The following is a 23,970-nucleotide window of genomic DNA, read 5'->3' as shown; positions in this document are numbered from 1 at the left end:
ATCTCGTTCGTTGCTACTGAAATCGAACACAATGGAGCTACAGTCCAGTTAAAGAAGCTGTCGACGTTGCTGCAAAGTAAGCCTACTGATAAACGTAACGAGCTGAGAGCTGAACATGAATTTGTATCTGTTCACTGCCAGCCAATTATGCACACTCTGACTTCTTTTGAGGCACAGTCATTCATGGCTGTCGATGTCTACAACAAAGTGTCTGACTTACTGTCTTGTCTAAAATCGTCTGGATTTCCAATTGCAACCAGCAGCTGTGAAGATGCAAAGCACAATGCTGCTGCTAAACTTGAAGAATAGTTTGTGGGAACCAAACAGCCGGCAATAGACCTATTCAGATCTGTGAGAATATTTGATCCACGACAGCTACCACTCTTATCGAAGAATTTTGCTGATCATGCACAATTAGTGCCAACAATGATGGCTGCAGCAGATGAATGGCAAACTTATCTGGACATAACATCTCGTGAAGTAATTCCAGCTGATATCACTGCTTTTTGGCGTGCCTTAGAGGACAGACTGCCTCGTTTAGCAGCTCTTGTTAAAGTTTAGGCCTACATTGCGTTGCCGATCTCTTTCTGTTGATGTGGAACGTTCGTTCTCAAAATATGGGTTGGTGTTGTCACCACTGCGATATTCTCTGTCACAAGAAAACCTACAAGCTTACAGTGCTGTTTTCTTCAATAATAAATAAACAATAACTTTAGAAACATTATTCGATAGTTTGTTGAGAATAATATTGTGCCTACATATGTTTCAGGATTGTTTGCCTAAAGCAAATCTGTTGGATTAAAATGTGCGGATGTGAACGCTTTGATATACCTATTTGAGTAGTATTAGGAATTATGATTGATTATTATTAAGGATTAAGAATAAGAAAAATTGCATGTATTTTGCTTCTGTTACGAATTAGTCTTATGGAGTTATGGTACTGCATTTGCCTTTTCTGTCACATAGAATTTAAACAAACACGCCGCGGAATTTACCATTTCTTGCCGCTGTAAATCGTGGGCCCTAATTATTACTATTGTACTATTGTATCATACTGAGGATTACTTGTATTCTGTTCTGTGTATTATATTGTATTTATCCCATTTTTTGATACCCATTGCACACCCAACCTATCTGGAAAGGGGCATCTCTCTGAATTACCTATTCCAAGATTGTTTCCATTTTTTCCCTACTAAGGTCTGTTTGCAAGTTTTTTCTTGTCTTATAGAGAGTCAGTGTGGGTTTATTGGGGGTTAGGGCATCCTATTAAAGCCCATTGCAGCACTACTTGTGTGATTGTGGGCAATACAAAAATAAATTGTATTGTTATCTATATCCACCAATGCACTATACTCCTCCTTGACATAAACAAGAGGCATAAATCAAATTGATTTTACTGCTGTGTAACAAATTACATACATTGCATGGCTGCAGAAATAAAAAAAGAAGTGTGTCCACCTCCCAAAAAAACTCTTAAAACTTCACAAAACTTGTAAGTTTTGTGTTGTGAAATCATCTTCAGAATTAATTTTAGCATCTGTTTTATGGAACTGTATGCAAATCACTTCTTACCACAGTTTACGCACTGGTCACTGACAACAGAGTCTTGTGAGAAGAGACTTTTTTCTCAGACCAAATATTGGCGAGCATCAATGTCAGTAAAACTCCTAAGCTCATTATTGTGTTGAAGATCCTTCTATAGTCTAAAGTAGTAAGTATTGATAATCATGTAAAAGAACAAGTGGATGGATAAAAGTTGGAAGCTAGTAGGTAGCATTTTAAATTTGGTTGAGAACTAGAATTTTTTTTTAAAGTGGATGGTGATGTGTTTAGCAGTAGAATTGATCTGATCCAGCGTCCTGGGTTTGAACCCAAATTCCACTTTTTGCCAGTTTGGAATTTGCTTGTTCCCTCCACATCTGTTGGGTTTTTCTCCAAATACTCCACTTGTCCTGTCATATCTTCAAAGACATGCTGGAGATCATAACTGGCAAGAATTGCCTCTGTAATGAAGCAGCACCCCATTCGGGTTGTTTCCTGAATTGCACTTACTGTTTTCAGAACATAGACTGGTCTCCATTATCCTGAATTGGACTAAGAGTGTTTGAGAATTTTATGTGCTATATGTTTTCAGATGTGAAATGAAACTTGATCACACATGTAAACTGGAAGGATTAAGCACAAAGTATGACTGTGATGGGCTGGTGCCCTGCCCTAGGGTTTGTTTCCTGCCTTGCGCCCTGTGTTGGCTGGGATTGGCTCTAGCAGACCCCCGTGACCCTGTAGTTAGGATATTGCGGGTTGGATAATGGATGGATGGATTGATTAAGTATGAACCAGTCTGCTTTGCTTACTTACTAAGGCAGTAGTAGTCTGATGTAAATTTAACACAGACCCTTTACTGGACTTCTTTGCTTTTGTTCAGGACATTGTATCAATCCAGAAGGGAAAATCTTTTTGCATGACCTTTGGAGGTGATAGTGCAGGATCAGCGATTGTACAACACCCCTGGAGCAATTTTTAGTTTAAGGGCCTTTCTCAAGGAGCCAGTGGAGTAGGATCTCTTTTGGCTGTAATGGGATTTGATCTGTCAACCTTTTAGATACCAACACAGATCCTCCGCCTCAGAGTCATCACTCCTCCCTAAAGTGAGAGCATAGAATGAAGAGAAGGTCCTCCCTCTGGGCTTTTTAACGCCAGTCAATAGCGCTGGCTTGAGGGAGGGTGAGTTATGGCACTATGGCCCTGTGGCGCGATTCCCAGAGGGTGATCTAGCTCACAGGATCCTCATTTTTAGGAACTCCAGTAGCTGGGCCAGGCCAAGGGGTCACTCGCTTAACACCTGGCTGTGGCAGATAGAAGGTCGTTTCCGGTGGGTGGTACTGGACCGCGTGTCTGCCTGGGGGGTTGCCAACCGGGATCCCGACCTGTTTCGTCATGTGGTGAGTGTGGCAACACAATGTACCAGTGCATGCTTCACAACTTGACTTGACTTGACATCCCAGTATGCTCTCTCTCTCTCCTGAAAGGCACCTTATGAGTCTGTCATGCATGTGCATCTGTGAACCACCCTCCAGGTAAAGCAGGTACTACAATCTCGGATTTAGAGGGGGCACTCACACTAACCTTATCCTCTTTTATTTCTCTCTATAGTACCACGGAGATGCCCAGTGAGGGCAAGTAACTTTGCCACTTCCAGTTCCTCATCTGTAAAGCCCACTACTGCCGGAAGGTGGTGGTCAGTTGTGAACAAACTGCACCATAGGATGAGAGAGAAATGAGAGAGAGAGAGAGAAATAAAATTTTCATTATTCTAGCCTTATGGCTTTCCATTTTTTTTAATACTGGTGTGCATAGCGGCCTTTTTCGTTGGTGCCACAACATTTATCTGTGGGGCTTACATTACCCTACTCGACCACTTATATCATTGTCATGTGTTGTCTTCTGTCAAAAAGGACACCTGCCTGCTAAACTCCTGTTTAAATATACACTATCAAAAATAATTTAAGACTTCCCAGGTTATTCACTTAATGCTGAATCTTATCTAAAAATTTCTATATTAATTGTGATATTCACACAAATTAATTATTAGATGTATTACACTGGCCAACAAATTTTATGGAAAATGTTATTTATTCTGCAATGTTTTGTGAATGCAACAGATTTTTACATACCTAGCAGAAATACTGCATGTATTTGTAATTTCTGTATCACGTAGGGTTCAAAAGAAAACTGCAAGTGAACACTTTAACATTGTAATGTCTCCAGTGGCATAGGCTTATGCTAAGATATTGCAACGTAAGCAGCATGAGGGAAACCTAGAAATGTTTTACTGCAGATTTTTGTTTATAGTCACTGTCCAATGCTTTGCATATCAGTGTCCAACAATAGTCTACCACTTTCCCCGGTAGCATTTCACCATGTTGGCAATCTCTTGATAAAACCTTTCACCATGTTCGTCACTGATGGTACCAAAGTTGACTGGAAAGAAGTTCAAGTGGGAATGGAGAAAATGTATCTTTAGTGAAATGTTGCAGTTCATTGACTTGTATGCCTGAAGCAGACTTTCAACCTGTTTGACGTAGTTTGTTCCCTTGTAGTTGCCCAGAAAGTTACGACATTCTTGAAGGCGGTCCATGCGACACATTCCATGCCCTGCAGAAGGCCATCAACATGACTATCCTTCATCACCTTTCGGATCTTTGGGCTAATAAAAACACCTTCGTTTATCTTGGCATCACTGATAATTGGAATCTTATATCGCAAGTATGTAAAGGCTACACTTTGCTTGTTCATAACCTTAACAAAGTTTTTCATTAGTTCAGGTTTGATGTGCAAATATGGAAGAAAAGTGTTCTTTGGATTAATGTGCAACATTCTTCCTGCAATCAATTTCCTGCGAAGTGGCCAGTCCTTTATCACGTATTGTGAATCTCTTGCTCGGCTCTCCAACTCGCAAAGAAAACAACAGTACTTGGTGTATCCAAGCTGCAGATGGAATTAAACTGCAGTCACTTTCAGATTGCAATATATATTCCAGCTGCACCTCGAGTGCTGAATGTGTTTCAGCAGCAACTGCATGTTCTCATATTTCCTTCATATTACAAAATTAGCCATTTATCAAAACCCTTGTATCATGGGAAAGTTTTAATATTTTTTTTTTTTTATTAATTTTATTACAATCCATACAAAGCAATCAAGTTTTTACAAAAAGAAAAATTAAGTTAAGGACAGATCAAACCCCACCCTGAGAGAGAGAGCAAGCCAAACAGCGTTAAATTTAAGGCTTCTAAGCATACCTAGATTAATAAATTCTCTGTGCTTTATGAACTTATTTTAAAATATTACTGATTAGATCCTGCCATGTTTTGAAAAAGTCTGTACGGATCCTCTAACTGAGTATTTGATTTTTCCAATTTCAAATAATATAACACATGGTTTCCCACTGACTTAAAGAGGAGAGTTTGGGTTCTTCCAGTTTATCAGAATAAGTCTGCATGCCAAGAGTGTAGTGAATGCAATCACAATTTGTTTGTCTTTCTCCTCTTTAAACCCCTCTGGAAGAACCCCAAACACAGCTGTTAATGGGTTAGGAGGGATTGTGAGTCCAAGGCTGTCTGAAGGTAATTAAAATTTTTGTCCAGAATAATGTTAATTTGGTGCAGGCCCAGAACATGTGACCTAGTGAGGCTGGGGCTTGGTTGCAACGTTCGCAGGTTGGATCATGCCCTGGAAACATTTTGAGAGTTTTAGTCAGACAGATGTGCTCGATATATAATTTTGAGTTGTATAATTGTATGCTTTGCACATATGGAGCTCGAGTGAATTCTCTGCATTGCTACTTTCCACTCCTTTTCTGATATATTAATTGAGAGATCTTTTCCCAGTGTCCTCTTGGATCTTTGAAAGGAGGGATTGTAAAATGATTTTATATATTGTAGAGATGGAGTCTAAGTCCTTGAGATTGAGCAATATTTTTCCCAGCATGGATGAGGGTGCAAGATGAGGAAAATCTGGAAGGTTCTGTTTAACAAAGTTCCTGATTTGAAGATAGTGAAAGAAATGTGTAGCTGGAATGTTAAATTTGGAATGTAATTGTTCATAGGATGCAAAGACGTTGTCTATATAAAGATCTCTAAGCAAGTTAATTCCAAATTTTTCCAGATATTAAAACTGCATATGTTTGTGAAGGTTGAAAGAGGTGGTTCTCTTGCAGGGTGCCACAGATAGAAGCTTCTCTACGTCTTAAAATGCTTTCTACATTGGTTCCAGATTCTAAGTGAGTGGAGCACAATTGGGTTATTAGTGTATTGCCGATAGCGTGTGTTTATTGGAGCACAGAGCAAGGAATACAAAGAAGTACTGCAGGATTTTACTTCTATTGCGGTCCATGCCTGTGTATGTTCTTCTATTTGTGTCCAGGTTCTTATCGCCTGTATATTTGCTGCCCAGTAATAAAACTGGAAGTTAGGTAGAGCCATGCCGCCTTCTGCCTTTTGTCTTTGTAGGGTCGCTCTTTTGATGCGTGGATGTTTTGAATTCCAAATAAATGAGGTTATTGTTGAATCTAATTGCTTAAAGAATGATTTATTAATGTATATTGGGATGTTTTGAAATAAAAAGGAGCTTAGGAAGAATATTCATCTTAACAGTGTTAATTCTTCCAGCTAGTGTGAGATGAAGGGTTGACCATCTATGCAAGTCTTGTTTAATTTTTTCCATGCAGACAGTGAAATTTTGTTGATAAAGAGCTTTATGTTTACTTGTGATGTTTACCCCGAGGTATTTAAACTGTTCTGCAATGATAAAAGGTAGGGTGTCTAATCTAATATTATATGCTTGAGAATTCACTGGAAAGAGTACACTTTTATTCAGATTAATTCTGAGACCAGAGAGCTTTTGAAATTCTGTGAGTGCTGCTAAGACTGCAGGCACAGAATTTTCTGGGTCCGATATATACAGTACCATGTCATCTGCATATAATGAGATTTTCTGTTCCAGTCCTTCTCTGCTAATCCCCTTTATCTGATCAGTATTTCGACAATGTATTGCCAGTGGTTCAATGGCAATCACAAACAGCAGCGGTGACAAAGGGCATCCTTGTCTAGTGCCACGTTCTAGTTTAAAGTAGTCTGAGCAAATGTTGTTGATGCAAACTGAAGCTTCTGGGTTAGTATACAGTAATTTAATCCATGCACAAATGTTGGGCCAAACCCAAACTTCTCCAATGTAGTAAAAGGTATTTCCATTCAATCATGTGAATGCTTTTCTGCATCCAATGATAATAATATTTCTGGGGTGTTTGATTTAGTTGGTGAGTATATTACATTAAACAGGCGTCGAAGATTTGAAGATAAGTGCGGCCCCTAATAAATCCAGTTTGGTCTTGTGATATTACCAAGGGGAGCACTTTCTCCATCCTTCTAGCTATGATTTTAGAGAGTATTTTAACGTCGTTATTCAGAAGTGAAATTGGTCTGTATGATGCACATTGTAATAAGTCCTTATTTTGTTTTGGAAAGACAGTGATTAGTGCTTGGCGAAAGGTTTGTGGAAGAGATTGGTTATCTCTGGCTTCTGTAAATGTTGCTAATAGGAGGGAGCTAGCTGAGCGGAGAATTTCTTGTAAAACTCTGCAGGGTAGCCATCAGGGCCTGCTGCTTTCCACCTTGGAGTGACTTTATAGCATCTAGTAATTCTGATAACGCCAGAGGTTTATCAAGTTCCTCCACACTAGAAGCGTCTATTTGTGGTATCTGTAATGTATCCAGAAATGCATTAGATTGTGTATTGTCTTCCTTAAACTCAGTAGTATATAGGGATTTATAGTAGTCTCTGAAAGTGTGCATTATATTTTTGTGTTCGATTTTATCTCTGTTCGTGCTAGTGATTACCGAGATTGCGTTCGCACTTCTTGCTTGTGAATTTGTTGAGCTAAAAGCTTATTAGCTTTCTCCCCATGTTAATAACAATGATGTCTGGATTTGTAGATTAGATGTTCAGTTTCTTTATTTGTCAAGAGGTTTAATTCCGAATGTAAAGCCTGCCTTCTCCTATGTTTATTTTAATAGTCTATAATTTCGCTTTTTATCTCTGCTACTTTCTTGGCCTCGGATTTATTTCTGTGGGAAAGATATGAGATAATCTGTCCTCTTAAGAAGGCCTTAAGAGTTTCCCAGAGTATTCCTGCAGAGATCTCGGCGGATGTATTTGTCTCTAGAAAGAATTTGATTTGTTTGGATATAAATTCAGTACAATTCTCGTCAGCTAATAGAAGCGGGTCGAGGCGCTATCTGCAGGGTGAGTGTATGGGGCTTAGTAATTTTAGCTCCAAGATCATAGGTGCATGGTCAGAAATAACAATAGCATCATATTTGTTATTTTTTTGATCAGTATCACAAAATCTATCTGAAGGAAACAAAAACCTTGTAAACCAGTGATCTTGAAATATTACATTTACAAACTGTGAAAAGCACAATTTTGTCACCCAACCTACGTCACCAACCTGTCCGCCAATGCAGATATTTCATGTTGCTTAGCACTTGTTTTTTATTTATTTTTTTGCATGTGTGACTTTTTTCAGCTACAGTGCAGTTCCTAGGCATACTAATGTATATGTCTTGATGGAAATTCTGTATCCTCCCCTTGATTCTCTACATAAACTTTAATCTTTTCTCCTGATCTTCTGGACATCATCCACATGAACACCCCCTCCGACACATGCAATGTTCTGTTTGATAGCTTAAACCACTTACAGCTAATTTTCTTTACATAGCTACCAAAAACAGCAAAGGCAAGGAAAAGAGAGCAAATGCAGAAGCTGTGCTGAGGCCCAGCATGAAGGCTGCAAATTCTGTACCTCAGATATGTGAGGATGGACAAGCCATTCAGAGCTGTCATTAACAAATCTTTGGTGGTGATGAGGAACTGTATAATAAGTAAGATGACCAATGAATGGCAGATACCCTTAATGAAATAAAGCCCACTACGGACACCATATCTTTTGCTTTCTTTTGTAGATGACTCCTGCATTTTTTTCCTTCAAATAGTGACTAGGCTGTTTTATTGTCTTTTTACAGGAAACATCTGGGATATTCTGCGCTGGATCCTCATGTCTATTATGCTGGTTGTCACATTCACTGTCACAATCTGGACAAGCAGTGAGTATCATGTTGATCTATTTTATGTGTACAAAATTTGCACAAATAATCCTCATTTGCTGATATAGACATTTGCTGTCCATGGTGAGGAAAAAAAACTGGTCAGATGTAAACACCTTTCAGTAGGATGAAGCAGTCCTAGTAAAAGGCAGCATGAAAGTCACAAGAATGAAAAATTTGTATGTCCAGATGACGCTATAAAAGTGTTGGTTATGTATGTAGCCTTTAGTGTTGAAAAGGTCAAAATGTTGATGTTACCAGTGAGCAGTATATGTGCAACAGACACATAGTGTGTCAGACTGTATTTCCTTGTGGTCAGGAAGCTCCACGCTTTGACAGTTGAGTGCTAGCCATAAATAGCATGCAATTTGGAAATTCTAATTTGATTATAAAATCAATGTGCTTTCTTTATTGCAGGAAAAAACAGAGTAGAGGAGGTAAGTGGAGCCATCTTGTCTTCAGCAATATTATGTACAGTAGACTTGGCAGAGGACCTGCAATCACTTCTGAAGAGTAGTTGAGGTTTACCTCATAATATGGTGGTTGAATCACATAGAGAACTGCACAGCGGTGGCAAATTCCTGTCACCACACTTGTGAACCTGAGATCTGTGTATAGAGTAAGGGTGTACTCACACTGGCAAAATATTCCGTGCCCAAGCAAGTTTGTCTGCATGTAGTCTAATTCAATTGACTAGTGTGATTGCCCCATGGTGGACCAACTGTACCATGCACTGCCCCTCTTGGAAGAGGTGGGCTTGAGCACGGTTCAGTAGCATTTGGGAACAGTGTGATTGCTAAACGTGCCCGAGCACGGAAATAATGCGACAAGTGCAATTCTCATTTCATTCAATATGTTTTGAGTTAAAAACAAGCTTTTATTCTCACCTTACACATGAATGTGAATTGTAGTTGGCAAGAAAAGCTGCAAATTCCTCCCTTAACATCATTTGTCTCTGTAAAAATCTTTTCATATGTGCAGCACTATTAACAGCAAAACACTGAGCTGTACACTCAATAAATCTGTAAGAGGGTAAAGCGTTATCTTGCATTACTTGACTCCAAAATCATTTTGACATGCATGCTGTCACTCCGTGTTTGGATCTAGTTTTGGCTTTTTTATATATATGTCAGTCAGTCATTATCTAACCCGACACATCCTAACACAGGGTCATGGGGGTCTGCTGGAGAAAATCCCAGCCAACACAGGGCGCAATACAGGAACAAATCCCCAGGCAGGGCAATCCTACTGATTTGTGTTTGGGCAAAGTTGTTCTCAAAAAGCTTACACATCTTTTGGCAAATTGGCGAATTTTGACCCATCTTTGTTCTTCAAGGACTAGGCCTGTTTGGCAGGCACTTCATGTACTAGAACGTGATCGTCTAACTTGTTTAACCCCATCTTTTTATTTTAACTAGTTACCTTGTTATTAGTCCTGAACTACCCCATGCCAACTTTTCGAATGTATTGCTGGTTTCAGTTTAAGAATAAAAGAATATCTTTAAAACTCTATTCTGTTTATTAAGTTAAACATGAAATTCCTCGTCGTTATACTATTTCTGTATGAATGCAGGTCAATTTAAATTTACAAATCACTTTTTGTTTTTAATAGCATTTTTGTATCGTACCAACTGTTTTGAAATTGTGGTTGTACAGTGCATACAAATGGCATAAAGCAGCTCACACAAGTGCTGAGCAAATAGAGCATCTACCCCTGATTCAGGACTCAGGGTCTGTCTTTCTTTTATGATCAAACCACATTTAGAGATTTAAATTCATCAGACCACATATAGAGGTGGCAGGAAACAAGTAGCAGTCCCCTGAGTTGTGCCAGTAAATGTCACCACGAAAGTGACATGCGCAGAGGGGGCATTCTTTCAATGCAGTCACTTTTTGGTCACGATGCAGACATTGGGCGTTCTTTAACTTTGACTATTTACTTTGTAAATGCAAAATGAAAGTTTTAATAAAATATTCCAAAATTAACTTACTAAGAAATACGTAAAAGCCTAGACATTTGTTTCGAGATAAGCTAGTTACACTCTTCAAGAGTAAATATATTCAACATTGTAAAGTGAAATGAAATTCACCTGATACATCTACCATCTAAACGAAACTGAAGTGCACCACTGGATACTCTCACCGGAGCTTGCCATCTTCTGATGAGTCGCCTTGATGAAACGCATTGTTTCTATTGCCTGCACAGTAGTAGTAGTGTACAACTTTATGTACTCTTCTAGTTATTAGATAATGGGCTTTCTGTTCAAGAGCTGTGTTTGATGAACAAACAACTTACTTATTGCTGAACAAATTGCAGCTGTTGTTGACCCTCCAAGATGATTTTCCAGGGGAAATAATTGTTTGTGCCAACTGGAAAGTGTCCACGAGTCCATTCTGGTTCTCTTGAAATGGTTGCTGTGTGAAGCGCAACTGAGCCATCTGGAGACTGAAACAGACTAACTAATGCCATGCATACACGGTGCCTGATATGAAGCTGTCGACTGGTTTTCTGAGCTGGCTCGAATTTCAGGTTCATCAACCATCATTTCATGTGCAGTATGAGAGGAGCTGTGATGCCCATCAGTCTACACCAGGGGTGGGCAAAGTCAGTCCTGGAGGGCCGCAGTGGCTTTTTGTTCCAACCCAGTTGCTTCATTAGAAAACAATCCTTGCCAATAATTACATTTCATGGCTTATTAGTGCTTTAACTCTGCTATGTCAAGTCATTCTCATATTCTAGATTTTTTTCCATTCTAAGGATATCATCCAAATACTTTGAAGTGTAAAATGGATGGGTAATTCTCAATCCTTCACTTTTTTCTCTTCTCTTTCCTTCCAAGTATTTATTCAAACCAAATAGTGCATGATAAATACACACAGGTGTAAAGGGTAACATGCAAAATGGATAGCTGCTGGGTTCTTTTCTCATTTGCATCTTATTGCTAATAAGGAGCAATTAAAAACCGAGAATGCAGCTGTTTAAGACTTAAATAAGCAATAAGGGTTCAAAATCTTAATGAGGGAGATAACTAAAATGAAGCAGAAGTGTTTCTAGAGCAATAAGTGCTTCTTATTAAGCAAGAATGACTTTGCCCATCCCTGGTCTACACTCAATAACCCATAATAACAAAGTGAAAACATATTTTCAAAAAGGTTTTAATTTTTTTTTTAATTAAAAATTGAAATCTGTCATTCAGACCCATTTAATCACATTTATTAAGCATGTGGGCATTGAAGACACAAGTGCTGCCCGATTTGCAGTTTATGTACAGTGGATTCAGAAAGTATTCAGGCCCTAAAACTCAGGGCCGTCTTACCAGCATCATGGGCCCCCTGGGAAAAGTAATGTGCCAGGGCCCCTGTGTTAACAGAAAAACAGAAACGTACATAGGTGTCAGAAACATCATGGGCCAATATGTTCCTGATATGAAGCTGTCGACTGGTTTTTCCGAGCTGGCTTGAATTTCATCGACTGTCGTTTCACGTGCAGTATGGGAAGGAGCTGTGATGCCCGATTTCATCTTACAACATTCATCCAAAACTGTTGAGATGCCGCATTTTATGTTAATAAAAACAGAATGTGATGATTTGCAAATCATTTAATTCCATATTTAATTGAAAATAGAAGTCAACATGTCAAATGTTGAAACTGAGAAATTGTATTGTGTTTATGAAAAATATATGCTCATTTTGAATTTGACACCAGCAACATATTCAAAAAATGTTGGGACGAGGCAACAAATGTCTGGAAAAGTTGTGTAATGCTAAAAGAAACACCTGGAGGAACACCTAATGAGGTTAATTGGCAACAGATGAGTGGCATGATTGGGTATAAAATGAGCATCCCAGAGAGGCAGAGTCTTTCAGAAGTAAAGATGGGGACGGGTCCACCACTCTGTGAAAAGCTGCATGGACAAATACTGTAGTGCAAAAAATTTAAGAATAATGTCCCTTGATGTAAAATTGGAACGAATTTAATCATCTGTGGTACATAATATTATGTAGAATCTCAATGTAGAGAAAAGCCAAGCAAAATGACACCTTTTATTGGCTAACTTAGAAGATTACAATATGCAAGCTTTTGAGGCAACTCAGGCCCCTTCTTCAGGCAAGATGTAATACAGAAACAGTTTTCAGTACTGTAGAATCTGGAGAAACACAAGGGACCAGACTGAAGACTGATATTGAATGGTCATGATCTTCACAGGCCCTCACGGGGCACTGCATTAATAACAGAGATGATTTGGTAGTGGAAATTAAGAACACTTCCATTGTCCATGAGCACAGTTTGTTGTTGCATCCATGAATGCAAGTTAAAACTCTACCATGGAAGGAAGAAGCCATATATAAACATGATTCAGAAACACTGCTGCCTTCCCTGGGCCTAGCTCATTTAAGATGGACTGAGGCAAAGTGAAAACTGTCATTCATGCTAGAATTCGTAATCGTATGGGGGTGCATTAATGCACATGGCATGGGAAGGCACCATTAATGCAGAGCGACATACAAGTACACAGGTTTTAGAGAAACATATGCTGCCATCCAGATGATGTCTTTTTCACGGAAGGCATTGTTTATTTCAGCAAGAAAATGCCAAACCACATTCTGCACATATTAACAAGAGCATGGCTCTGTAGTAAAAGAGTCCAGGTGCTAAGCTGGCCTGCCTGTAGTCCAGATTTATAACCCAATGAAAACATTTGGTGAATTATGAAACGAAAAATCCGACAAAAGAGACTCTGAACTGTTGAGCAGCTGAAATCCTGTGTCAGGCAAAAATGGGACAATATTTCACTTTCAAAACTATAACTACTGGTCTGCTCAGTAGTCAGACATTTACAGAATGTCGTTAAAGGAAGAGGTAATGCAACACAATGGTACTGTAATGCAGGCCCCTGTCCCAACTTTTTTTAAAACATGCTGCTGGCATCAAATTCAAAATAAACATATTTTTCAAAAAAACAATAACATTTTTCACTTTCAACATTTGATATGTTGCCTTTGTACTACTTTCAATTAAATATAGGATTTACCTGATTTATAAATCATTTTATTCTGTTTACTTTCTCATACATGAAGTGTAGGGAAAGGATTGTAATCGTTCAAAAATTCAATTTTGAGATTTTGATGAATCTCAACATTTTAGGCCTCCCTGACATTCTCGTATACGAAGTGCAGGGAAAGTAATGAATCCTCCAAAAATTCAGTTTTCGAGATTTTGATAGATCTCGACATTTTAGGCCTCCCCTGAGTTCAAAAATACCATTTTTGGAATTATGTCTGCGTGTCTGTCTGTCTGTGTGTATGTGTAAACACGATAACTTGAGTATGCTTTCACTTAGGTGAACCAAATTTTACATACAAATATTAGGTACAAAATGTAGATTTCTGTCAACTTTTATGCTATTTCCGATTTATTCAACTTTACTTTTTCAATATATTATTAATTTGATTTGATTTGTTGTTGGTTTTTTAATGTACATAATATAAAAATATAATCATTGTCTTGCGGTTTACTCCACAGATATCCATCCCCATATCAGAGTATACGAGAAAGTCTAGCGGAGATCCCCAATTGTTTTTGTTTACAATTTACATTTAAAACAAAATCCCAACTTTTCTGGAAATGGGGTTGTATGATCAGAAGAATTTCTGCCATGTCACACATCTCAATCGGCTGTCGTGTGGTGTGAGCTGTCTCACAGGTCGATTTTTTGATGTTGCCATCAAATTTCCCAAAATTGTGCAGCAACCACAGCAAGTGTGCATTGTACATCGGCTATTGCCGTTGTCATGCTTATTTTCACCTTTTTCATTTCAAAAAAGCTAACATATAGCAACCCACATACAACTAAATGGCCAATGACAAAAGTACCATAGGTATAACGTTTACTGGAAGAACCTGAAATAAACATAAACATCCTTCAGATAAGATGTTAAACCGAGGACCTGAATCTCTGTGTTCATAAAAGATCCCTGTGAATTCCTCATAAAGAGTAGGGTGTATCTCAATGTCCTCCTGGCTAAATTGCCCGCCACGGCATAGTCGTTCTGGCCCCCTAATCATGCCCTATCTCTAACTGACTCAATCAGACTATCATGGGCAGCACTTGAAATGCTAGTATACAAAAGATGTTAAAGGGCAGAGATATGACTGACATTCTGGTGCACCCAAGACCCCAATACTGACTTGCACTGGTAGTAAAGAGGCCAGTCTGACATTTTTTTTTGTACCAAGGTCCTCAGTAAAGAAATATTCTGAAAGCACAAAGGCTTGATTTACCATCTAGGTTACCTTTACATCATGAGGATAGATACCTGACACCATACAACACTTCTGTGGGGCTTATTTGCAAGGCCAGAGGCCTGACTTGCACTCTTATACTCCTGAGACCTCAATATAGTCCTGCACTGCAGGGCCAGAGGACAGATCCTTCTCTGACACCGTGAAACCCCTGAATGGAAGTGTGCTGCAGGGCCAGAGACCTGACTCTCACTCTAATACACCAGAGACTCCAATATAGTTTGTGTTTCAGGGGACAAATCTTTCTCAAATAAACCTGATACCCCACAGGACAAGAGGGCACATCCTTCTCTGACGCTGTGAACCCCTTGTATAAAAGTGCACTACAAGTACTGAATCCCACTGTAATATTCTAAAGACCTCAATATAGTCTTGTACTTGAATGCCATACTAATACAAATGAGACCCCAATATATAATGCCTTCAGAAGGTATTCAGACCCCTTCACTTTTCATACATCTTTACGTTGCACCCTTTTGCTAAAATCGTTAAAATTAATTTTAACACTGAATACCCCAGAACGAGAAAGCAAAAACAGGATTTTTAGAATTTCTGCTAATTTATTGCAAATAAAAAAAAACTTACATATCCCACTGACACAAACATTCAGACCCTTTACTCAGCACTTAGTCGAAGCCCCTCTTGGCAGTAATTGCAGCCTGGAGTCTTCTTGGGTCTGAATGAAAAGCTTCACACACACTTGGATTTTGGAATTTTCTGTCATTCGTCTCTGCTATTTCTCTCAAGCTCTGTTAGGTTGGATAGAGACCATCAGTGGACGGCTGTCTTCAGGTTTCTCCAGAGATGTTCGATTGGGTTCAAATCTGGGCTCTGCCTGGGCCAGTCTAGAACATTCCCTAAACCACTAATGTGTTGTTTTTGTTTTGTCCTTCGGATCATTGACCTGCAGTAGGTTGAACCTTTGGGCCCGGTCTAATGTCCAGAGTGCTCTGGAGCAGGTTTTCATTAAGAATATCTCTCTACTTTGCTCTGTTCAGTTTGCCTTTGACCCTGACTAGTCTTTCAGCCCCAGACCCACAACATGATACTGCTACCTCCATACTTCATTGCTGAAAAGGTGCTGGGGTGCTGGTTTCCTTCAGACTTGATGCTTAGAACTGAGGCCAAACAGATCAATCTTGGTTTCCTCACATTCTTGTTTTTCATAGTGCCTTTGCAGGCTCCAAGTGGGCTTTCATGTTTTGTCTGGCCACTCTGCAATAAACTGGAGCGTTGCCAGTGGCGTAGCTCGAGTCCGTGCCGCTCGGGGCGGGGCGGGGCTTCAATTTGCCACCCTCCAACATATCTGAATATGTTAAACTATTTAAATAGAAAATTAAAATGACGTATAGAGAAAAATTAAGATACATTTTGCATAGATTTATTTATATATAAAGAAACAGCAATAATTTTTTATATACATTTATAAGCATCAACTAGACAAGAATATAGTATAGACGCAATGATAAGCCGTGTTCTAATTATTAGTTTAATATAATTACGCTACGAAAACCAGAACCAAAGTAATAGGTGGGGATGTTTTCTGCGCAGAGCAAGAACGCATTTGGATTAATAATGAAACGAAATTATAAATTGTAAATTAGTTGTTTATCTTCCTAGAAATTATTATCAGTGTAACGTTTATGTTTATTTTTGTCATTGCCTCATACATTTCAACGGCTGTGTCTGATGCAGAAGGACAGTCTGAACATTATTTTTCAAGCATTTGTAGTTAAAAATCAGAGAATTTGACTTTTTTCATACATCCATTAATCCATTTTCTAACCCGCTGAATCCGAATACAGGGTCACGGGGGTCTGCTGGAGCCAATCCCAGCCAACACAGGGCACAAGGCAGGAACCAATCCTGGGCAGGGTGCCAACCCACCGCAGGACACACACAAACACCAAGCACACACTAGGGCCAATTTAGAGTCACCAATCCACCTAACCTGCATGTCTTTGGATTGTGGGAGGAAACCGGAGCGCCCGGAGGAAACCCACGCAGACACGGGGAGAACATGCAAACTCCACACAGGGAGGACCCGGAAGCGAACCGGGTCCCCTAACTCTTGGCTACCACCTTTTTTCATACATGAGTGATATTTTTCCGAACCCTGCTGCTTACTCACGAATTGTACTGAGCCTTGTGGCCAATAATGCTGCCCCCAAAAATGTGCCCCCTCGGCCCCCAAAGATACGCCATTGAGCGTTGCAGTGGTGGTTGTCCTTTTTGGAAGTTTGTTTAGTTTCCATAAAGGTTCTCAGGAGCTCAACTAAAAAGAGCATTGAGTTCTTGGTCACCTTTCTTACTAGGACCCTTTTCCTGATTGCTTTGTTTGGCCTGGAAGCCACCTCTAGGAAGAGCCATGTTTGTTTGTTTTAAACTTCTTCCATATAGAGGAATTATGGAGGCCACTGTGCTCTTGGGAATCTTCAATATAGCAACAAAAAAATGTTTTAAAATGTGTTGTCTCAGCACAATTATCTGTAAGCAACTCCTTTGACTTCATGGCTTGGTTTGTGCTCAACAGCAGGACAGATGTGTGCCATTCCTAATCAGTTCAATCAATTGAATTGACCATATATACAGTAAGTGGACTCCAAACAAGGTGCAGGAACATCTCAACGATGATCAGTAGAATGGGATGCCCCTTGAGACAAGTTTCAATTATCACAGCAAAGGGTCTGAATACTTGTGTCAATGTGAGATTTAAGTTTTTTTGTTTTTAGTAAACTTGCATAAATTTCTAAAAACGTGCTTTTGCTTTGTCGTTCTGGAGTACAAGGGAAAATGAAGTAATTTTAGCACAAGCCTTCAACATAATTATGTTTATAAGCGCTCAACAAATAAATATGGTATGGTATGGTATAATAAAATGTAATAAAATAATATATAATAATTATATAATGTATAATAATAATATTATGTTAATATATAATGTATAATAAAATGTAATAAAAGTGAAGGAGTCGGAAAACTTTCTAAAGGCACAGTACAGTAGTCTTGAATTGCAGCCCATTGGACAGAATTCCCCCCCAAATCTGTAATACTCCTATTCAGAAGTGCATTTCAGGGTCATAGTTGTGACTCTCACCTTAATACAGCTAAAGGATCTGGGCTGGTAACTCGAAGGCTGCCAATTCAAGCAAGGCCCTTAACCTGCAATTGCTCCAGGGGCATTGTACAAATAGCGGACCACGCACTCTGACCTGAAAACTCTGTGTGTGTCTCTGGAGCGTAAGTTTGGGTGTGTGAAAAATGACAAATTCCTATTACATGAAATTGTATTTGGCAAATAAAGGATTAAACAATTTTTTTAAAATAGTCCTGTCTGCAGGGCCTGCAGTCTAACTTGTATTTTAATGTCATTTACTATGGAGTTGCATTGGGGATATATTGTGTTATCTCAGAACATTAATGCCTGTGAGACTCCAATTGAGAATGCAGGCCTTTCTTCTCAGTCCCCATTTCTTTATCTTTGATCATACTTCCTCTTGTGATGCTCTGACGCAATTATGTTCTGAAATTTTAACAGAAGACAGCAGATTTGTATGAAGAATTTCCTCTCCATGCACCAAAAGGAGGAGCAGCATCTAACGTGAGTCAAGAGTAACCGGAAGCTAGGTGGATGTCTAGTGCCGGTGACGGCGTCCTCAGAAGTCCGAGTGAGACAGCAAGATGAAGCCAGCTCATGTACCGTTTGGTGGCCAGATCTTCTGTGCAATTGTGGCTTTGCTTCCACCTAATGTTCATTTCAGTGGCTTGTGCACAGGATCAAAGACTTGTTTTGCTGTTTTATGTGCTTTACTCTACATGGCCCTCTTAAATTCTGCTCTTTAATTACAATTTCTTCACATTTATTTATTTTGCTGACACTTTAGTGTGGAGTGACTTCCAGATTATAGTGCTACTGTTGTCCCAATATTTCTGCAATTGACGCACCAGCAAATTTTATCTGGACACACAACGAGTCACTGGTGGGGCTGAACTGGCAAACCTTGTTACTTCCACCTTCACGTGGAATGCGAATTATCTGTCAGTTATAACTGTGTGAAGCACCAATATGCTCTTTTATATCTTTGTTTTATTCCTTTTGGCTTTCTTGAAGGCAACGCATGGTTACACAGTGAACAGCACTGGTGTATTAGGGTCCTGGCTTTAAATCCAGCACCTATGTGGAGTTTATTTGTTTTCTCTGTATGTATGTTTCCTCTCAAATTTCAGTTACATCCCTGTTAGCCCCATGTTTGTGAGTGTGAGTTCCCTACAAAGGTCAACTGCATTGTGCCCATTGCTGCAATGATTGTAACCCCTGTGAGTAAGTGGGATGGAGTGACTGGTCATGTGCCAATTCTGTCCAGAAAGCAGAAAAATTTAAACGCAAAAGAAGACCAAGTGCATCAAGCGGTTAGGGCAGTAGATGAGTAGAAAACTTTGAACCTCTGCTCATGTGGCTAACACACTCCATAGGTCAAAGCATTGACACTTTCCTCAAGTGACCTCCTGCTAACTCTTTAGTCAGCATTTAGAGGCCATTCTGTGAGTAATGGACTGCACTTCATAAGGTGGTCTTACTGGTATCAGCAGCTAGGGATGATTGTCTCAAATCTTGAGAGGACATTCTGTGTGACAACATTGGAGAGATACAGGTGGCTTGCCATAATACTGTGACGCCTATACCCCAGACATTCATTTCAATGCATTGGTTAACTTTTGTCCAGGTTTCTGCAGAACAGCCAAGCCCCTTATGGCAGGCTGTCCCTCTGTAGCATATCTCCACAGAACATTTTAGCCATTACTGTGTATAACAGGCAGCAGAAGGCTGCCAGTTTCGTACACTGCTGATCCTTACAATTTTAGCTAATGCTGCACCCTAGTGGCCAGAGTTATTATCACACAACATAGAGCAGTTAGTGTAAAGCAAGGGTGTCTCCCTCCAGTCCTGGTGGGCCACAGTGGCTGCAGGTTTTCATTCTGACCCTTTTAATAATCAGCAAGCAGTTTTCATTGTTAATTAATTCCCTTTCCCTTCATTGTAATAGCCCTGTTTTAAGGATTCAATCCTCTGAATTGATAATGTTTCAGAAATGAGTTGTGAAACGAGCCAACAGCGGAATTGGAATGTCAAACTCCAGCCAATTTCATTCCAACCGGATTCTTAATGAGCAGCCATTATTGAATAGCAGGACATGTTGCTTCTCTCATTCTGTCACAGCAGACTGTTGATTTTCTGTTTTTTCTAAGACCACCGCCAAGATGTTTTGGTGATCTGAGCAGACAAACATGACTGAGACCTTCACCTTTCTTTATTTTCAGGTTAGCTGGTCATGTAGCGACTTGTTTTATGTCTCATTATTGTTTGGCTGCTCATTAAGGAAAAAAAGGAAAAAGAAACAACTAAGGAGTCTGAGTTATGTCAATTAAAACTAACGCAAAACAAGTTAATCAGCAGCAAAAACAGCTCACTAATTAAGAATATGGTTACAATGAAAACCTGCAGCCACTTTAGCCCACCAAGACCGGAGTTTGACACCCCTGGTGTAAAGGAAAGTTTCAGTAATAGTAGTATTGTAATGTGTACGTGAAATGCTTACTAGCATGTCTGACCAACATTAAACACGTTCCGGCACCATGATAAACAAAAATGTAATATAATGCATAACTTAATTTTATAATCTATTTCCATCCTCAGTCTGAGGTGTGCAGCACACATTGCCCCAAACTTTCTGCTGTTCTGTAGAGTGGAGGAAGACTTGAGCCGGCACCAAATGGGTTGCAGTTTTCTAATTTCTAATTGCACTTCTGAATGATTCGTTTTTTAGGGTCACCGTATCTCCAATGTGTTCTCAAATGTGGCTCATTATTCTCTAGAAAGGTCCACCTTCTATACAGCACTGGAATTGGATGAGGGACTGATAAGCACACTGAGTGCAGAAGGCTGTACGCTTTTATAAAGAACTAAAATAAAGGTACAAGAAAATCTCACAAAAAAGTGAATACTGATATATGATTTGACTTGTTTCGTCTACATGAAGCACAGAATGGCAAAGTCCAAGTATTAATTAAATAAGAGGTTTATTAAATGAAAACGCATGAGGGAGAGTGATCAGAAGCTGAAAAATATAACAAAGCAAACAGAAAACAGACCCTGGCTACTGCCCTTGGCCTAGCTATATCGATTCAGGTAATCCTGCTTATTCTGGTGGGCTGGCTTGCCCACTTTCCCACTGCTACTAATACAAACCTCTGGCCACATCACCTCCTCTTTAACCTAAACATTTTCTGTGCTGTTGATTGGCTGAAGTAAAATCATGTGACACAAAATGGCTGCCCACAGGACTCTGTCAGCCGATGCCTCAGTAGCACAGATAACCTTCTACAATTTTTCACTGCATCGTTAATGTATAAATTTGGATTCTTTTTTGCAAAACAAGCTAAAATCTAACAAACACACCATTAAACATAATTTAAAACATTCAAAATGTATTTATTTAATAAAAAATAAGTTTTCACATTCATGTCAGTTTATGATTCTTATTTTTTGCTAGCAACAAGAGGTGGAGGATACTCTAGCCCCCCATAGCAGAAAAAACACCACTACATGGCGGTACACACCAATGACCAATTAGGAAAGCACACCACTTACTTTGATGACACCCTCAGCGAGACACTGATCTGTAAATCCGTCCATTCACTTTTGTACCTGTCTAATCTCGTTCAAACATTCAATTGATACATTTCTTATATATTGCAATGTCCGATGATTTAGCAATGACATAGAGAAAACAAACAGAAGGGTCCAATTCAAAACTCTTGGCTTACAGATTCCTGCAGGACTCTGCTCTTCAGTACCTCCAGTCTCTCCTTGTGTCCCTTTCAAGATGTCTAGGTTCTGCTTCAGCCTTTCTCCTGACCTTTCCTTCTTCCTCCCGATGTGCTTTCTAGTTGTCACTCCCAAACTATTCATTACACTTCCCACAGCTGGCCGTAATGCGTCTAACCTGAGGATATTTGCCACTTGAAAATGCACCATACCTGCAAGCCATCTTGGGACTGCTTAGACGTTTCACATCTCTGCTGACCTAAGCAACTGCAAAGTATTGATTTTCTTATATAGTATTTTTTTTGTTTTATATATATTCTGGAGACTTACTTGTGTGCTGTACAGTAATTTTAATTTTATTCTCTGTTGTTTATGACCTTTGTATGGTTTAATTACTCAATATTGTATGTTTTATAGGTTTATTTTATAAGGCACCTGCTAAATAAAGTATAATAGCGAAACAGTAGCACAGTGTGAATTAAAGTCTGACTGACTGGGACCTAATAGCCAGTGTTTTCATCATGGCTGTGCTAATTACAGGTAAGTATCAAAAGTTCAGTAATGACATCTGGTACGACATTTAAAAAATCTGCATATGAAGTGTATTGCTATGGATTCATATCACAAAGAATCTCAGTTCGAAATGGGGAACTGCTGGTGTTTAGCCGAGAACCTACACCGTCAGGCTTTGAATCAGACTCATTGTAGTGTGAGCTAAATGGAAATTTCCTTTAGTCAACTGTTCAGAGACTGTCATGATTATGTTACTTGTTATCATTTTGTTTTGTTTGGCTTTTTGAGTCCTTAATCGTCACCATTTTGAATTCTCGTTGTTACTGTATGTCTGCTTCCCGCGGTTCTAGATGTACGGCCTCTTAGATCTTGACCTGTGATTATGAATGCGACGTGATGAAGGATAACTTTGAGTTAATGTTCTTGTCCAATCTGCAGTGTCACACACAGCTTCAGAGGAACACCCTCCAAGTTCTTCCAAGGTATGTAATACCACCCCAAGCTGGAAGGGGGTGCTGCTGATAACTGTCTTGTCTCTTTCATTCTCCACACTATGAAGAAACTGCCCAGTGAGGGCAACTGATTCTGCCATCAGGCTATAAAAATTTAGCTACCCAGAAGGAGGCCTCACTTGTACCCAGAATGACAGAGTTAAGGAGCTCTGTGACTACCTAACTGATTGTAGCCACTTTATTCTCATGGTGATAGTTTTGTTTCCTTTTATGTCATCATGTGTTTGTTTTGTTTAGACTAAGAAGTATATGGGGATGTCCGGGTTGGTGCCCCAAAAATTCTCTTTCTTTCATGGCAGTTATTCCCTCAGAAAACTACAGCGGATTCTAAAACTATAAAAGAAAAAAGAAAATAACGACCTTGTTTAAATAAACCCTTCTCGCAGGTTACCTTACTTTTTCATACCCTTTTGTTCCTTTGACTTCAGTTCTAAGTTCTCATTTTAAACTTCGGTTTCATTTTGTTCTCCACCCTTTTATTTATTTAATTGTATCTTTCTTTTGTGCTCTAACGTTTATCAGTCAATGCATTGACAGAACAGAGACCATTTCTGAACACTGTGAGCGGAGCACTTCTTGGTGACATCAGCTGATCTCTCAGTGACGGCCTCGACCTTTTCTGCATAATGTCACCACTACTGTACACTCCACCCATCCACAGTGCAAATCTTTGAAATGAGATGTTTTGTGGTGAGAGTCCATGGCAATTCATTTGGTGACGAGGATGGGATTTGCACTGTGGATGGGTGGATGAGACAGTAGTTCATTGAAGGCACTCACACTGACAAAATTTAGAGTTGCCAGCCAACCTGTATTCTGTAAATTTGACAATAATGACCCAGTAAATATATAATCTGATTAATAACTTAATCAGAATGGAAGTTGGCAACACAGCAATCAGTGAGACCTGAAAACTCATACTGATGTTTGTCATTAACCATCTCTGACCTGTACTTATTTGTCAAGGCCACAAGAGGGCGAACTGCACAAACACTACAGCAGACCTTTCTTTCTTTCTTTCTTTCTTTCTTTCTTTCTTTCTTTCTTTTTCTTTCTTATTTTTCTGCTGGTGTTTTCATTTGCCTTCCTTGGTTTGAGGGTACAGCATCACTGAACAGACTGTGCCTCCATTTCCTCCGGTGACTCATAAGGTTA

The 23,970-nt window shown here is 39.3% G+C and overlaps 1 protein-coding gene across 1 annotated transcript in view; it reads left to right on the top strand.

Moving 5' to 3' along the window:
- The window catches only part of si:ch211-102c2.4 (uncharacterized protein LOC568178 homolog), a 58,968-nt gene extending 38,738 nt beyond the window's left edge, over positions 1-20,230 (top strand). The window contains exons 3-5 of the mRNA XM_039749269.1: positions 8,580-8,660; positions 9,078-9,097; positions 18,503-20,230. Of these exons, the coding sequence (XP_039605203.1) occupies positions 8,580-8,660; positions 9,078-9,097; positions 18,503-18,580 (179 nt within the window). The 3' untranslated portion in view covers positions 18,581-20,230. The remainder of the gene's footprint in view (positions 1-8,579; positions 8,661-9,077; positions 9,098-18,502) is intronic.
- Positions 20,231-23,970: the final 3,740 nt, after the last annotated feature.

The sequence above is a fragment of the Polypterus senegalus genome, chromosome 3, assembly GCF_016835505.1.
Source record: "Polypterus senegalus isolate Bchr_013 chromosome 3, ASM1683550v1, whole genome shotgun sequence".
Taxonomy (NCBI): domain Eukaryota; kingdom Metazoa; phylum Chordata; class Cladistia; order Polypteriformes; family Polypteridae; genus Polypterus; species Polypterus senegalus.
Note: the sequence above shows the minus strand (reverse complement) of the source record. Positions and strands in the feature narration are given on the sequence as shown.